The sequence below is a fragment of the Bacillus rossius genome, chromosome 3 (genome assembly GCF_032445375.1).
Source record: "Bacillus rossius redtenbacheri isolate Brsri chromosome 3, Brsri_v3, whole genome shotgun sequence".
Taxonomy (NCBI): Eukaryota; Metazoa; Arthropoda; class Insecta; order Phasmatodea; family Bacillidae; genus Bacillus; species Bacillus rossius.
In genome coordinates this window covers 3,747,711-3,766,197 of record NC_086332.1, presented here as the reverse complement: position 1 = coordinate 3,766,197, position 18,487 = coordinate 3,747,711, and the positions used below count along the sequence as shown (strand labels likewise).

General features: G+C 36.6%; 1 protein-coding gene across 1 annotated transcript in view; it reads left to right on the top strand.

Moving 5' to 3' along the window:
- Positions 1 to 18,487, top strand: part of LOC134530114 (uncharacterized) — a 24,605-nt gene extending 6,118 nt beyond the window's left edge. The window contains exons 3-5 of the mRNA XM_063364719.1: positions 1,234 to 1,484; positions 3,656 to 3,863; positions 6,921 to 18,487. Coding sequence (XP_063220789.1) covers positions 1,234 to 1,484; positions 3,656 to 3,863; positions 6,921 to 7,096 — 635 coding nt within the window. The 3' untranslated portion in view covers positions 7,097 to 18,487. The remainder of the gene's footprint in view (positions 1 to 1,233; positions 1,485 to 3,655; positions 3,864 to 6,920) is intronic.

Here is an 18,487-nt window from a genome sequence, read left to right as displayed (position 1 = left end):
ATAAATAGTGGTTTAGAAAGTGGTGATGTCATCAGCTGACTTGTTACGAAAGTTTCCCACTGTGAACACAGGGAAGTATGGAGTTGAGGTATTGCATACAAAGTTGCTTAAACATTTGGCATTAAAGGAACATGATGGAAATTTTTATTTACAGCCGTGATAACGGTACAAAGTTTAAGTTTGAGGAAAACATGCTCTTGAATTAGAGTTAGATAAGATTACATTTGAACTCTCAAGGTGATTGATAGGAGCATCATAAGCTCATAATTTTAAATAATTAACAATAAGTAAGCCCTTGACTAAATTTGTTCAAGGTTTACAATACTTGGACATTGCCTTATTTAGGGGATAAACACTTACCTATAATTTCTTGCAGATATAGTCAACAGTTTTATTTATTACTTTTGTAAAATCTGCATCTGTTAATGAGTTTTATGTTATAACATTGCGACAAATAAAAATAGTTATTGATATAATTTTACATCAATAAATATTCAATTCTAAAACACTCATCAAGCAGTAGCAGGCATCCAGGCCAGTTTCTGTCATTCATTTTAGCCACTCAGTATTCTCCTGTTTCACATGTTAATGCTTGTGTCTGTTAATAAAAATTTCCTTATTCATGAACCTTACCAAGTTATCAAGTATTTTTATCAGATATAGCACCGTTCACTAGCAATTCTTTGTAAAACTTTATTTTGCCAATAATAAAAAAGCATTTTACGGGTCGGTAATAAAAGATTTAACATTTTTGATATTTGTAAAACAACCCGTACATTTATAGATCCGTAACGATTTGTAAAATCATTGGATCAGTATCGATCAAGGGGCGCAACAACTAAATTTTCCAAAAGGGAAGGGGGGGGGGGCAATACACCTTTTTTATTAAGAATCACATCGATCCCCCCACTATTGGAGCGGGGGGGGGGGGGGGGTGTCCCTCGGCCCCGGGGGGGAAAATTTGTAGTATTTCAAGGTGTGGAAAAATGGTGCCATTTAAGTAGTTTTACTATCTGGTAAAAATTGATTACACGGCTTACAAGGTTTCAGAAGAGGGGAGGGGTGCAAAATACCCTCGCGCCCCCCCTTCCCTTCCCTGTTGTTGCGCCCCTGGTATCAATGTATCTGGTCGGTGGTGGGCGGGAAGGTGACGGATCAGAAGCACCAGTGTTTCCGTGCCCCGCACCCCGGGGAGCGGAGCGCTAAGGCGTGCCCCTGTGCGCGGTGTCGCAGACCTGAAGCAGCACGTGGTGCGGCGCGTGTACGAGCGCTGCACGGACGTCGCGCAGGCGTACGTGCTGTCCCGCCCGCAGGACTGGCTGCTGGGGGGCGACGGCGCGGTGGTGGTGGTGGACGTGTTCCCCGACGGCTACATGTCGGAGCGGCGCGGCACGGGCCGTGACAAGAGGGTGCTGTGCATCGCCGACACAGGCCACGTGCCGGCGCGCATCTGGGCCGCGCTGCTGGAGCACGCCGGCCAGCAGGTGCGCTCATCCGTGCCGAACAATTACACCTTAGCGCTGCTTCTACCACTGGTTCACTGTCAATCTGGATTAATGAAGGCCAATTAGAGACCCTCTCTCAAAGAAGTGTCGAATCACAGACACTCGGTCGAGACAGCTCACAAGTCAGCAGCCAATGAACAGGTGGCATTTGCCCGAGTGCGTAGAGTGTAGTAGAGTCTATCCTGGAGGTCATTGAACCCGCGAATTTCGCAGTTCTCTACTCATTGGCTTTTGATTCGTGACACTTGTCAACTGGGACGCTTGTGATTCGATACTTTTTTGGTTGAAGGTTTCCCATTGGCCAAAGGTCCTTCAGATAAACTGTAAGCCAATCACAGAAGCAATATAAATGTACAGTTGTTTGGATTCTAGCATATCGTGAAATGAATCCGCGAATTTTTCCTTTCCCTGCTGTTCAACTTTTAGACTTTTTCAATTGTTTAACTTTCACAAAATTTAAAAATAAATACAGTGCATACTTTTTGCATGATTAGCTGCCAAAGTTACATTTTTAACGTTTTTTTTTTGTTTGTACAAATAAGGAGAATTTTAATTTATTGAAGAACTGAAACTTTTTTAGGTTTAACTCCAATGCCACTGGCTACTTGAAGAAATGGTTTGAATTTCCATCACGAAAACTCATTTTCGTGTTTCTCGGCTGTCAAAATCGTAACAAATTTGAGAATTTTGAAATGCCAGGTGAAATTAATTAATTTTTTCTGAAAGAGATTGAAAACCATTTCTCTGAAATAGCCAGTGGCATTGCAGTTAAACCTAAAAAGTTTCAGTTCTGCAATAAATATAATTCTCCTTGTTTGTACAACCCAAAAATTGTTAAAAATGTACATTTTGGCAAAAAGTATGCGCTGTATATATTTTTCATTTCGTGAAAGTTAAACAATTGGAAAAAGTCCACAAGTTTATCTGTAATTACTTTAAATATAAAATCTTTACCTGAAATGGGAGGCACCCCCTTAATGTCAGAAAGTATGTTGTTTGCTAGATAGAAGGTTTCCTGGAGACAGGAATGCTAGTGCTTACAATGTGATGTTTTCACACTTGTATTCATTTGAGTAAGATTTTATGCTGATTTAGCTGTAAACAGTTTAATATCAAGTATTGTTTTATTTGGCAGTGAAATGAGCCTTCAAGTGTATTTAACGCCTTGTTGCCTCCAAGCATAGGGCGCTGACCCGCCCGCAGTGAGCAACTCCTTGTATTATTGTCGTAGAGTAGAGATAATAGTACAATGCGTGTTGGTAGATTTCAATTTTTTTATTTCGGTGTGCCACATTTTTCATACCTAAAACTTATTGTGAAACAATGGTTTTAACTGCATATTTACATGTATACCCCTTAAGTTTACCCATGTAAATGTATTACTTTAAACTTCTTCTTATTGTAATCTTGTGATTGTAATGTCATGGTCAGAGCATATCTGGCTTAATCAAGAATTTTGAAATAATTGTTTTCCCTAGAGTCAATGATTTAATTAATGGTATAATTTTAGTGGGGAGCATCAGATATCACTAAAAAAAAAAAATTGGTTGTCTGTAAAGTTGGTTTACGGACGATAGTTTAATGTGATGTCATAACAAAACATTGATGAAATGATTGCATACTTTTATGAATAAAATTGAATCTTTTTTATTTTAATCATAAAAGAATAAATACTTGAAGTTATACTAGTAACCAGATTTTTCAAATGCAAGAATAATTAACCTTTATTGCCGAAATTGTTGTTGTAATAAGCAATGAAAACCACATTAACTTTTACTTCACTTTATAAACAGTCGACGAAACAGTTCACGTGTAGATGCAAGTTGTGTGCTGCCGCTGTCTTTCTTCTCCTCGGACGCATAGGCCAATCGAGTGGAAGAGAGATAGATGCGGCGCAAGCGTACAATGAGCGTAACGGAACAATGTGCGTAACGGAACACTTTTTCGTGCGTGCAGCCAGCGTTCATCGCTTTGTTGGACGTTGTCACGTCAAAAAATTACTGGTTGTGTTGTATAAAAAAATGCCTGTTAGCGTCAAGTTAAACTTGTTGCCCAGCGCGGCGGACAGCAGGGGTCTGCGCAGTGGTGCCGAGTGGGGGGGGGGGGGGGGGGGTAGGAGGAGGCAGCTCAGAACTGCGTGCTGTGGGCAGGTGGGCGCGCAGCCCGGCACGGTGGACGAGGTGCTGGGCCACGTGCGCAGCCACGTGCGGCCGGGCTCCACGCTGGTGGTGAGCGAGCGCTCCCGCGCCTGCCCCCACGAGATGCTGCAGGGCATCCCCGACTACCCCAGCACCATCAGCGTGGAGACCCTCATGGGGCTGGACCTGCCGGGCACCCGTCGCATCCAGGAGAACCTGGGTGAGTGCGGCACTCCTCTAGCTGTGTCAGGCAGTGAGTCGCTCGACAAGCAGTACCCTAACAAAGTTTATGTTACAAATTTAAAAACATGGAGAATTTAATTTTATTAGCAAAATGGTTAATTTAATTGAATATTGACACTTTAGTCAAATGATAGAAAGTGTTAATTAAAACCTTTTTTTTAATGAATTTATTTGTAGTTGTGACAGCATCTATGGATGGACTAAAAAAAATCAGTACGTAATTAGGATTCTTCTGTTTTTCTTCAAGTTGGGGAATTTTTTTTTTTAGATGGTGATAATGAATCATCAGGATTTTAGTTGAGTGGACACCTGGATCTGGATTGTAAACATTCATAATTTCTTTCACAAGCTTCATTACACCAGAAAGTTAAACACTGTAGTAGTAGCGGAAATTTTTGTTACGTTGTATGTGTGGCCCGGCTACGCATACAGAGAAACGTAACAAAAGACAAAGACAAACAATGTTCTTTATATTTTTTATTACGATGGTTGCGTACTACGTTATTTGGAAATAAAAGAGTTTATTAAATTATCTTTGTTTATTTCTTTTCAAAAAAAAATGTTTTTTCTCATCGTTACATGGCCTCAGTACACAATTTTACTAATGAATTTAGTTAGAAAACTTCGTTACTTGCACAGTTTTTTGTCTTTTCTTTACAATTTCTACAAATTTTAACTATGTCTTTGAATTTTGATAGGATTTGGTCCAAATACATACCACAGCACCATACATCTTGCCGTTGATGGTCGAGGAGTCTTGTCGCTCGCCAAAGAAAAAAAAAACTTAGTAATGTCCCTTGGTTAATTACATAACTCAAGGTACCATCGATCACGGACCGTAATCACACGAAGTCGGGCCGATGCCAACGCTTAGGGCCTAAATTTCTAGTTAATTAGTCGGAAAAAAAAATGAACTTAGGTTAAAAAAAACGGCCTGGCCCCAGCCCCTAGGCGTTAAATTATCTCTTAGTAACTTTCCATGATGTTTTGTGACTTGGCGACGACGCGACCGTGTTCGGCAACGATTGAGCAACAAGTGACTTGGTCGACGAGATTACCTTCCCTTGTAAAGGTGAACACAAGGGAGGCAACCCCGTGGGCCAACTGACCAATCAGCGCACAGAATTCCAAAACATGACCATATAAGGAAATTCGGAAGGGCGCATCATTCCATGCCAGGGCTCGCCCTGATTGGCTGGCGAGTGGTAGCCTCCAGAGACCCTTCCAGACGGTCGCTACAGCTGTGCATCCACATAACGTGTAAATCTCAAACACGCATTTACAAGGTGAAAAATAACTTTATGGCGCCAGGGTGTCGCGCCTGTCCGCTCTTCCTTCTGTACCTTCCAGAATATTCTCAAGATATTACACTAGCAATATCCAATAGAATTTAAAATTACCCAACAAATTTAAATGCAATGTTCAAATTTTAGTAATCAAAGTTGAAATTCATACCGTATTAGAAATTTTAGTTTAAAAATGATGTCCTGTAAAATTATTCTACACTGCTTTAAACAAAACAATTACTGAAATTAATTATCAAATAATAAAATTAATTATTATGGACTGGAATTAACCCTCAAATTAATAATTAAGTATCTCAAGGAAATAAGTATTTTAAGGCTTTCCATGAAATTTAACCAAAGTAATTAATAACAATTCTTAACAGCTCTGAACCATTATCCTTTCTACATATTAAATATTATCCTTCATATCAAAGTTATTCTTAATCAATATTCATATGACCCAAAAAAAAATTATATGTATATAATAAATCCTCATTGTGCAATGCTACAGCTTGTAGTCTTTGGATCGTTGTCCGACCTTGTTCAGACTGCATTCGCATTGGTTGCCTCTGCATCGACATATTTCGTAAATGTTTTCTTTCAGCCCTGCCGGACACCCTTGAAGATGGAACACTGCTTTTACTACGTACTAGCTAACGCCCGGCAAAATCTCATTCAATTTTTTTTGTAATTTGTTTGAATGAGGTAAACATATTCAAAACATCTCCATTAAAATTAATTCTTTTTATTTTTAATGTCCACTTAGTTTGAAAGTATTTATAATGTAACTGACCTGACCTAATTGACCATTTTAATTAATTAGGCATTCACGAACACACGGCAAAATAAAAAAATGTGACGATCGAATGATTGCACAGGTCTTGTATTGCAAAATAAGAACGGCGATATCTCCTAAAGTATTTGTAATTTCTTATCCCCGCCGGGTTTTATGAATAGAGGAAGTTAAAAAGCATAGAATAAAAGTATTTTCGGAATTTAAAATTTTTTTTTTAACAAATATCGCCCAACTACATATTTACCTTAAGAATGAGTCAAATACGTCAACCGAAGGAAGGAAACGACTTTGTTTGACCATCCCGAGAGCCATCTATAGCCGAATCCAATCTCGTATCCCATTTTTCGAGTCACCAGCTGAAACCCCTAGGAACCAGAATAGGATCGTGGTTTGTGATGAGTACTTATCGCCGCTGGAAGCTGTACGATACATAGATTTTTCTTCAGGAGCGTTGAATATTCTGTTCGATATTGCAGCGCTAAAGGTACTGTCTGTTTCTTAAAAGCGATATTGCACCACTGTCCTGATGTTCAAATAAATTAAATTCACGTATTTTAATTCTAAATTCTAATGACTTTGTAATTTGTTGTTAACTTCTTGATAAAATCAAATTATTTTGATCCTAATCATTGCCAACTGATTCAAATAACTATTTAACCTGACGAGATTAGCGTATCATACATGTTGAGTCACACACTATTTAATTTGCTTGATCACGTAAATTTTAGTACTTTAAGAGATTAAATTGTGATTCATTACGCCACCCTCATGCATTTATCTAAGGTCGTTGTTACTTCAAACAGCGACCGAGGGGGGGCCGTGGGGGGAATCCTGGTTCGTCGGGACCTGGAATTCTGCCTCGCGTGTGATCGGGTGGCCCTCTTGCCGTGTTGTGTCGTCGCTCGTGCGCGAAGGCGCGTCGAGGCGTGACCGCGGGCCTGCCTGTCGACAGAGACCATCTGGCACTCGGCGGTGGAGGTGTGTGAGGAGATCCAGGAGATGCCCACCCGCAGCGGGGCGTCGCTGCTCAACGAGTACATGTGGCGGCAGCTGTTCGCCGTCACCCCGTCCTCCGCCATGCAGAGCCTGCTTCACCACATCGCTGACCAGTTCCCGCTGCAGGACTAGAGCCCCCTCCCCCGGCCGGCTTGCTTGCACCACGCCTCTCGCCTCGAGGCCTCCGCTGCCCCGCCGATCGGAATATTCCACCGTATTGCGTTTCTTTCTCCTGTGGCGTGACTTCGACAACTGAGACACGCAGGCGTAGAGCATTTAGCTGGGATTTTAGAAATGTAAATAAAATTGTGAATCCATGACGTAGTTCCAGCTTAGAGGCCGCAAGCATCCTACTAGAAAAATATTTGCCAGACGTGACATTTGTATTTGTAGAACATTTAAATGTATTAGTATAAGATGGTAACAAGTTTGCACAGATCTCGATCACCTTACATCAGATTATCGAAAAAAAGATTTTTTACAAACGTACCGAAAAAACAACTGTGAATTCAAATCATTATTTGAATTTAATTGTATTGAGTAATTTTTTTGGTTACATTTTAATGAGTTAAGTAGTGTGACACGCAAAGTGCTGGGATAGTTTTCGAAGTTGCGTCCGAGGAGGTACGGCCCGCGCGGAGACGACTGGCCGTGTCGACGACGGAGCGAGGAGGCGGGGGAGCTCTGCTACCTCTCGAGACGTTGCCTCAAGGCTGGCTTGCTAGCTGTGAAAACTGGCAAATGCACATTTCAAAGTTCCTATGCACGGTAGGCTCCATAACTCAGCGTTACCTTTTTTGTAAAATAAACGTGCGAGAGGTTTGCGAAGTAAGCCGGCACAGTGTGCTGTGGAAGTTGCTAAAGTGTTGATAATAGTGTATCGGTGCAGCGCGCATTTCCCTGTCTATTGAAAAAAAAAATTTGTATGTAATTTAAACTAAAGTTTGATTTTGTTGGAAGAATATTCATAACATTTTGTACAACTGCAATAAATAGTTCTATTTTCAGGGAGTTACGTGCCTGGACCAAAGTTAAACTTAACGTGCTTAACATTCGTACTTGCCTGAAGTTGATATTTGCAACATTGAACAATTTATGACATAGTTTAAGAGTGTTTATTCTAGTTGTGGTTGTGTTTTAGGCTGTTAAGCATTATTTTTAGGTTTTGCTTCTGCATAGTGAAAATTACATGTGAAGTATGTTTGGTAGTTTTTGTAACTGTTTTATGTGACATAATTCCTAATGTCAAAATGATGAGCAGTTATCCTTCTCCAACCGAGATTTCTCAGACTGCAGATTTTAACCATCCACTGATTTTATTATGCAAACCAGTTCCTTAACCTCTGTAAAAAATCTGTAATAGTCAGTTTATTATTTTTAAGATATATATTTTAACTGTCATTGCCCTATGTCGTGAAGTAACATATTTTCTGTTTACACATTATTTATATTACAAATTTACGTTTTGCGAGTGTGACAGTAACTTTTTAGTTTGTTCAAATTTGCATTGCCAATTTGTCCTTACATATTATGTTTCAGTTATTAATCTCTAGTGTTCCACCTTAATAATTGACTCGTTGATGTCTATCTAGTTATGTTTTTTTTTTTTTTGTTTTTGTTTTTGGACAGTGGATAAATGCATTTTATTTGTGAACAAATACTGCTAAACAAACCCTTAACTGACTCGTTTGTGTGCATCTAAAAATGACATTTGTGAGTCTCTTTAACTTGTGAGAGGAGTTATTACCATGCATTGTCTGAGGAGAGGCGAGTATTAGGTTTGTGAATGCTTATTCTTGCGATTGATGAATGACTGTGACTACTAATGATTTAATTAGTAACTACTTCTATGAGCACGTAATCATACTGTTTATTTTCTTGTACCACAAATGAGGGATTTAAAAAAATATTTTCTCCTCAGTTTTTTTGACACACACACACACAAAACTAAGGTTTTGGCTTTGCAACAAGTGTTCTTTCCACTGATAACGCTCAAAAGGTCTTTAATTTTTTTTTTTTCATACCTTTAGGTATGTGTTTTTGAAAGCTTTGAATGGTGTATTATTTTTTTCGTTCAGTAGTTAAAATTTTTCCCCCAACAAATTTCTTACATTAAACATACTAAAATTATTAAATGCAGTTAGACAAAGATGTTGATGAGAATATTTTTCTTTATTTTTGCAGCAGATGCTTTATAGAGCAGGTTTATTATTTTTACAGCGCAGAAGCAAGTTAAATATTTTTATTGTGTGTGTTTTAAAAGTATTAGGTAATTTAACAAATTTCTTAGCTTTCAGATTTTAAGCATTCACCGTCAACTTCAGGAAAGTACTGTAGTGCTTGTAGAAAAGAGTTTGCATTTAATGTTGAATACATATTTATATTTTTGATAGATGTGAAGCAAAAGAGAAATGTTTTTTGTTATAGTAGGAGAGATTATGATGTGCCTTTTTTCTGAGAGATTTAAATATTGTTAACAGTTTAAATTTGCACTGATGAAGTCTTCATAACCAAATTGTGCCTTAACAATATTGTTTTGTGTGCTTGCTTTTGATATAATATACTGTTGTTGGATTTTGAATTTCAACTGTACAGTTGTCATTTTATGAGCATGATGTACTGTGTACAAACATACTACATATTACCATTGAGAGATATGTACTCACTGTGGAATTATGGCTTGGATAATGCCAAGTGTTATGTATATTGAGCATGGAAAAAAAAGTTATCTGTGCCATGTTACACCATTGTGAGAGGTTTTATAACATTTTAAGAAATTTTTATGAACTATGTAATTTCATCTAATGTTTCCATATGTTCTCTGTTCAAAGACTGTTTTATGTGGGTAAAAAATAGTGTAAAAACTTATTGAGATTTGAGACTAACGTTACTTTGTTCGTACATGAAATATCTATTTTTAAATCGTTGATAAGTTTGAGTGGCTTCACTGATTAAGGCATTTAGAAGTAGACTGAAGGTGATAATCTATTTAATAAACTAAACATTTATAAATAGGTTACATTTTTTCCCTTCAGTTTATGGGTGCGACAAAATATTTTGTGCTTAGTTTTGAAAAACAAATCTTGGGACGTTAAGTGAGAATAATTATATTCCTGGTATTTTAATGGACAAACTACGCAATGCAGCTCTTTCGAACACCATTATGTTGAATTTCAATGCGGAAGGACAAACATTTTGGGAGAGGTACCCTCAAGTAGTGCAGTTAAATGCAGCTTTGTTACAACTGATGCGATCAATTTTGATCGTTGCCTCGTTTGTAACAGAAATCTCTGTGCAGCAATAATGTTTGTCAGTAGTATAAGTTGTTTTCATCTTTTATAAAAATAAACATGGAAAAGATAAACAAAAAAACAAGTTTACCCACCTCATTAAAGACTTCTTTACAACAAAGATATGAATGGGTCCTCTCATAGTTTTAAGTCTGAAAAGTTTTAATGAAAACAAAAATGTTTATGTACTTTGCCAGGAATGCCGGCTGTTTTTTGTGACCGGGCCATGTTCGTCAATAAGTCTCTCTTCCCGCCAACAAGATATTTTTTACCACAATTTTATTGACTGATACATCTGGGCATCAATCCTATACTACAATCCAATACTATGTTTTTACTTTACAGATGTTTTGTCACTTGTATTTTATTATTTTCCATTTTGTCCGTGCGACAAGGGCGTAGTCAGGAAGGACCAGAAGCATGCCCCCCCCCCTCCCCCTCCCTACCACCAGAGATTGATATTGTTCTATAATAATGTGCTTATCAACCAGCTTAACACTATTATTTCATAAGTGGCAATTTTTATCTAAGAGTTTCAGGTTTTGAAATGCACGCGAATGTCTTCAGTCCTCAGATAACATAAAAAATACATTTTCAAGCAATTGATTTTCCTTTGAAATGTCCCCGAGGATGGCTCCTGGCCCACATGGCCCCTGCAACTCCAGCCTCTCTCAAACAGACCTATGCCAGATGTGTTCTTGTAGCCTGCTCTGGCCTCCCCTCGCCCACAACTCCCGACTACATATGCCCATTCCGGGGCCTGCATGTTTGCAAGTTCTGAACCAGCAGTTGGGCCAGGCTCGGTACAGAGGAATGCGCTTGTTTTATTGTGCTTTGCCAGTTACAGTCAGTGGTTGAAAATCTTTTCATTGCAACTACAAAATATTAATTTTTTATTAATTTTTAAGATTTTGATAAATTCAGATTTAATAAAGATTAAAGATACCACTGCCTTAAGTATAATGTATAATGATTTACAATGCTGTAATTATTTAAACATATTTGTAAAACTCATATTATGTATGGATTAATTTATCGGGTACACTACTTCAGAACTATATGGTAGGGTAGAGTACACCACGGTGGTGTGTTTGCCGCTGCTCGGAAGCCTTCATTTCACAGACGAGAGAGCCACACCCAAGGTTCCCCGAAGTTCATGCTCGCTTTTTTTTTTTCCGTACCACAACAGGTGTATTTATTTGGGATGTAGCTTACTCATACGTCTTACGCCGTTCTATCTCATTGTAGAAACCGGTGTGGCATTAAATTTTGCGGTCGGTTAGGATAGGTCATTACATTATAAATACTTTAAAACATTGTGGATGGTTGGTTATATTAGGTAAGAATAGTTACATTAAAAATACTGTAAAATCATTTTATGGTTGCTTAGCAAATAACTTTTTAATATGTAGCTATCCTAACCAAATCAACCATCCACAATGTTTTAAAGTATTTATAATGCAGCTAACCTAACCTAATTGACCATTAGTTATCATGAGTTGTCCAAAATAAACATTCACGGACACACGGCAAACGAAAAATATGGCGCCGTACAAATAAATACAGTTGCGTTCATGGTCTTTCCTTTTATCAACACCGCCATATTTATTTACAATGAACAAAAAAAAACCGAAGATGCACAATCGGGTGTTTCGCTCTCTCGTCTGTGAAAAGAAGGCTTCCCGCCGCTACTTGGCTTGTGGGTTGAGACGGCGGCCATGTTGAAAGGGGGTACCTTACCCGCCATCTTGTGTTTGGCAATTTTTTGCCGTAATTTCTACAGGTCAAAAATATCTTTTCAAGTGTTTTCACGCCATCGTTTGGTATCAATGCACAGAATCCTGCTGAAAATTGCTGACTATTCACGTGGTGACTTCAGCAAGGATAGCTACATCCTGCGGTTTGTCTAGCTAATAAATAAAAAAAAATGCCTGTAGCGCAACATTTGGCATCAACCCAGAATCCAAGACGTAGTTAAACCTTCATTTTTGAAATAGTCTGGTTATGGCACTCATTGTAGCGCTAAAGTGTAATGAAGATAAAGCTAATATGTGGATATTGCATTGCTTTTTGCAATAATTCACTTTTTTATCAACTTCACTATTTTGTCTAGTGTGGTTATTTTGGTATTTCAAGATTGAGTAAAAAACACATCTATGAAAATGTTTCAGCGAACATTGATCTTTTGATTTTGTGTCATGGATGTTTTCACTGGACTAAGCTTGGCATTTGGAGTGGGGAGTGCCTGAAATAGCTTGCTATTTACTATTAGCTAGAAACACAAATTTTTACTTTTTGACATGGTAAATTTGTAATGTAACTGAACCCAAGGTTTTATATAAAATAAATAAAAGATAATTTAAATTTACTATTATCAAAGGATCATTGTTTTGCAATGGTATTCTATATTTTTAGACAGTGTGTATTTACGTGTAAAATTACTATAAAACGTTAATCTTTTTGGAATTGTGTACTTGAATATGATGTCCTTTGATGACAGAAATTTTTTATCGTATGCAAAGTTGTTACTGTTAAGAGAACATATAATTATATTATAATGGTACAAACTACAAAGCTACAGCAGTGAAGAGTTCCCGGAATTTTTTTGTGTTTACCCCGGGCTTCCGACTAAAACTGCCTTGACGGGCATATGTTTTAATTTATCATTCATTGTATTGTTGGTGATTTCTGGTGCCTTACGCATGTGTATCACTTACATATGTGTTTACTTATGGAACACTACCGTGTGGCATGTTTTCAATCACTTTGAACCACTGAAGTAGTTAGTATTTTTATAATGAGGTCTAAATAGTTGTAAGGAAGGTGTGCTAATAGCAATTCATATTGCAGTTTTCTTTGTATGTGAAACAAGAATATGGCTTAGTAAGTTTAACCTGTGAAATTGTTTTTGAAGGTTTTTTTAAACATTTTTTTTGCCAAACATATATTACAGTGAAAATACTTTGTATTTGTTAAACATGGCACAAGCACTATTTCTGCCTAAAGTATGGCCTAATATTTACTTTTGTAAATATTGAAAAATATTTTTATTTGCTGGAAATTTTCAACCTGATCATGACCATCTTCAAATTGTCTTTTTCGGCTTGTTTGACAAGGCTGTAAAGGTGCTGATCGATTCATTCAAGGTATGCTTATTTATGCATAGGGATATTTGTTAAAATTTGGATTCCAAAAATAAATAATTCCAAAGCATTGCAATAGGATGTCACACTTGTGATTCAATGTGGAAGTGGTACTAAGCAAGTGTTGAGCTTGTGAAGTCTGTCACGAGCTGAAGAGCATCGTGTAGCGTGGCTGGGACGTGTCACACGATGCTGCTATCGTCTGTGAAGAGCGATAATCCCCTCCAGCAGCTTCTTGTCAGATGTTTTCCTGGCTCAGAAGAGCAGGTTCCGATTCCCAAAGACTTTTCTTACTGCTTGTGAGATCACTTAACAAATTCAATAATGAACATGTGTTTTATTCTTATTAATAGGTGGTATCTATTGGATGCTTTGGAAGAGAGTTGTAAGCCTAGATTATTACATTAAACTCAGTTTTATTCATGTGGTTTTAAAAATTCAAAATGTAAAGTAAAATCCTGTGTGACAGTCTAAGAAGTAAACAATTAGGTGGAGGCTGTACATGTGTATGTGGTTTTCATTGAACTCCTAAAGAGATGAATAGTTAGCAAGTATCCCTAAAGTTTATTATCTTAAAAAAATATATATTAATATGTATGTAATTTCCTTAAATCTGCATTGAAAAATCCATTTTGTGACATTTTTAGAAGGGCTACTCACATGAGAAATGTGCACTTACGTCAATTATTTCTCATTAGAGACAGTGTTACGTTGTTAATAAGAACTTTCTCAGCAGAAAATTATTTGAATGATAACACTAGCTGCAACGTGGCGTCTGACGACAGTTGGTGACTTTACAGTTTTCTAAAAAAATTAATTCCTAGTGTCATGAATCATTAGTCATTGCATTACCCGTGTGCATTGATTAGTTGCAGTGTTGACAGAAGTGGTTTGTCGCAAGGTTTCTGAGAATGTTTGTCACATGCCTCTTAGTCTCATAACAACTGTACATACTTATGTAACTGTGTTCTTAACAACTTTATATTCCCAGTTTTTGTTTTTGGGGATCAGTATTGTAACACAGCTATTTGCACACATACAATGTATGGTCACGTGTTGTGAATAGAATACTGCATACAAAAAAAGCACATTTGTCTAGTTTTGCATACTCACTAGAAACAGTCATCAATTTACCTTTGATGAAACACATTCACTACTAGTTAATGAATTGTTATATTTTATATTTACATTTCAGTATTCCACAGCTTTGAGTTCTTTGAATTTTTTTGCCATCAGATTAGGTGGCTTGTAACTTGTATTGTATTATATTCTTCACTTGCACTTCAAATTACGTTCTGTTACCTTATGTGTGTTACATTTGTAATGAAAATTTTATTAGTGTCTCTAAGGTCTATGCCAGAAATACATGGCATCTATGTTGATTGGCATTGCTGGTGTGTGTGTAGAGACAGTCACTGGTGTTGTAATGCGTTACAGGGAAACCATGTTGTAACTTTTTCAAAATGAGTAACTCTTTTCACCTTTAGTGAACACTGTTATGTTTAACACAGTAAAATTCTGTTAAAGCAAAAGTTTTGGGATGTGTATGATGGTAGCTGATTAAACAGGAGAAGTTATAACACGGTTCTCTTGTAAGTTATTTTTAATGTTGAAAATAATAGGATTACATATATTTTATTTTCCCGTACAAAGTATCTGTTAGTGTAATATAGTGTAGTTTTAATAATACAAGGTTATTTATTTTTATTTTGTAATGTTTGTATTTGTGTGTAATGTTATTTTCCTAGCCAGTAGAATGAATTGTACAGGTTGTGATGCTAGTAATAACTGAGCATGTATTACAGCATGTTGCAGATTTTTAAGAGAAAACATTAGTCGTAATGCTGCAGCAAACTGTTAATGCTTAGCAGTGTAGTCTCTGTTACAAAGTACATGACACTTGCTCTCTGTGTAACAGTATTGAACTGTGAGAATTGTGTATTAAACTATGCATACAGTAGACTCCCGGTGTATCCGTGCCAATGAAGGGTAGTGATGTTATGGACAATACGCAAAGTTAGTTCATAGGCGAATCATATACCTAATAAAGCATTTGAACACACTGTTACACTGTTGTAATGTTAATTATGTTCCTTCTTTTTTTTATGAAAATGTTGTACGATTTGTTATTGCAAATTTTTTTTTAATACAGAACAATTTCCGTACAAATCAATAGTTTAGAAGGAAATATACATCATTTTTTTGTCAGAAAAGTTAAGCATAAACTCTATTCGTACCGAACTTTAAGCAATCAGTCAGTGTAAAATTTATTTTTCGGAGTTTTTCTTGCAAGAAAATAAGCTATTTTATTGTTAAAAATATACTTGATTTTATTATTCACATGTCTGCTAAACTGAAAGTGACAACATTCATTGTCTTGTCTGCATGACAAACAAAGCATTAGCAAGTATTGACAGTTTTAGCATTGAGCCGTTGTTTATTTTCAGTGGCTTGTTGCGAAAAAATAAGTTCTATTATCAAATCATAAAGTTATTTACTACGACATGTCTTCTAAGTACGTAAATGTTTACTACAGACATGAATATTTAACGTCTTGTTACAAAGACAATAAGTTTTCGTTGCTGAGTGAACACACATTTAAACAATAAGTACACTTACGTATTTTCCTTGGCTTCTTACGGTTACGTTAAAAAATATTTTAGTCATATATTTGTGTCGTGTAGATAGATGTTTCAGAAATAAGTAAAAGCAAATAAGGCCCCACTTCACGTAAAATAAATAATTGTACAATGACCAACATTGTGTGTGTGCCTCACTTGGTTATCTGTAACTCGGGTAGACTTTGGTACGGTTAGCTAGTCGGACTACCGACTGTCGGGTCATCTCTACTAGCAAGGGGAAGAGGTTTGTACCACGATGTCGCTCAAGGCTGCCTTCTAGGCAGTTGGTGGAACAAGTAGTGTTATCAGAGTCATTCTGAATCACTGTGACTGCAGCTTTATTTTTTTTGTTACTGAGGCATATAAATTAATGGTATACTATCTAATTGTTGTTAGCGTGCAAATTCATGTTAAAATCAATATTTATTGCCATTTCTTCCATTTTTACTGTGAATCACTCAAGTTAAATGTACAATTCTATAAGTGACTTTTAGTAATGGAGATGCTCATAGTCATATTGCAAACTGAACGAGGTGGTTTAATTAAAACATAATTTTTTTGTCATTCGAAGTGTGTGTGTGCACAAAAGATTATTACAGTGGCAGACAAAATGTCATGTATATAATTTTCAGATATTTTGGGAAACAGCTTTTATCTAGTTCCCTTATCTGGTGAAATTATTCATAAATGTGGTCATAGGATAGTTTTTTTTTTATCCATTAATTACCATTATTTTACTTCGATAGTTATTCCATTATGGTTTAATGACATTTAATAGTGCATATTAAAATTCACAAAAATATACTTTCCCATGAAAATGGTGTTCATGCTTTGAAAATCTCCCAAAAGTGCGTGGTTACCATCACCCAAAAACTATTTTGTTCCACCATAAAGAGGACATGTACTATCCATTTGAGGGCTGTATATTTTCAAGGTTGTACTTTGTTATTTTGTAGTTGGTAGTGCTCTACTCAAGTACTATAATCACTGTTAAAAATGTATATTCTGGTGATAATGACCGAACCACGTTGCAAAGGGATCTACTTTATGATGCATTATTATAGGGTGTGGTTTAAGCAAAAATTAGTACATCACATCAGCTCAGTACTATTTATTATTGGCCAAGCATAATGGGGATATGATAATATTATCTACTGTGATGTGATTGGTTCCATTTATTCTCCAATTGTAGTGGAATTTGGATTACTCCCATTGCTAATTAAAAAAGTACACCTAAGCCAGGGAAATAGAATATTCCTGTTTTTTTGGAAGATGTGATGATCAGTAATATACACAGACCCAAATCTTATGTCAATTATTTTCTTTATCTTCTGTGTACATCAGTAATCGTAAATGCTTTGTTCATACTTGCAGTGAGATTAACCAATTCTAATGTTGTTTGATTAGGTACGAGTCTCTTTCAATCCTCCTTTCATGTGTATGCATGTATATGTTTGCGTTCCCATTCATCTCCCCCCCCCCCCCCCCTCCCCCCTGAACATCTTACTTTTTTTTTACTTCCAACTTCTGTTCAATATTTATTTAAAATAGTTTAATTATTCTAAGCAAATCAACTTGCAGTTGTGGACAATCAATTCTGTTCTCAGATCTGTACTTTAGACGTATTGTTTTCAAAAGAATGTTGGGAGTTTGTTGCACATAAACTGGCTATAGTACTGTCTGCAGTTAAAGTAACTGCCATTTCCTGAAATACTGCTAAACAAAAACAGTTGGCTGCTTCAAGTATAATAACATTTCTAAATTAATTAATTTACTATTGTATTCAGAGACTTTTTCATTTTCATGATCAAACAAAATTAATGTAAACACACATTTGTATACATTAAGTTCAGTATATTTCAGATAACCTCTGTTAAAATATTTATACTTGATGTAACATACTATTAAATTTATTTACATGTTTAGACAAGTGTAACACCTACAGGTTTTCTTTTATTTTTGAAAGAACTGTTAGTAAGCAGTGAATTAGTTAATAATGTAACTCAATAAAAGTTTTGCACTCACTCCCGTTACCTTGCAAGCACGATAAGTTCAATATACAGATGTATGGCTTTGTTTTGGTTAGCTTTGTACAGAAGTGTGTGTTTTGGTGTCATTCTCTGTTGGCAGAACTGTTGGCCACATGCCTGCACAGAAATCTGGGAGGTGCAAAACTTGTTTTGAGTAGTGCCTATTATGGACCATCTGCTTCACTTAAAAATTGAAGTAGATACAATATGTATCGCTTTACTTTCGGCAGAAATGTTGGTTTTACTTTGTTCATTACACTCATGAACCAATATTTAAAAGTTGGTACTTGTGGACAGCCCAAGAGTATTTGTATACACCAAAATCCAGAGCCATTTAATGTTTGTACATATTTGAGAGGTTACATGTACTATTACCTGAAGTGTCAGTACGATGTTTTCGACACCAAAGATGATTACATACTGAATACGATGATGGAAA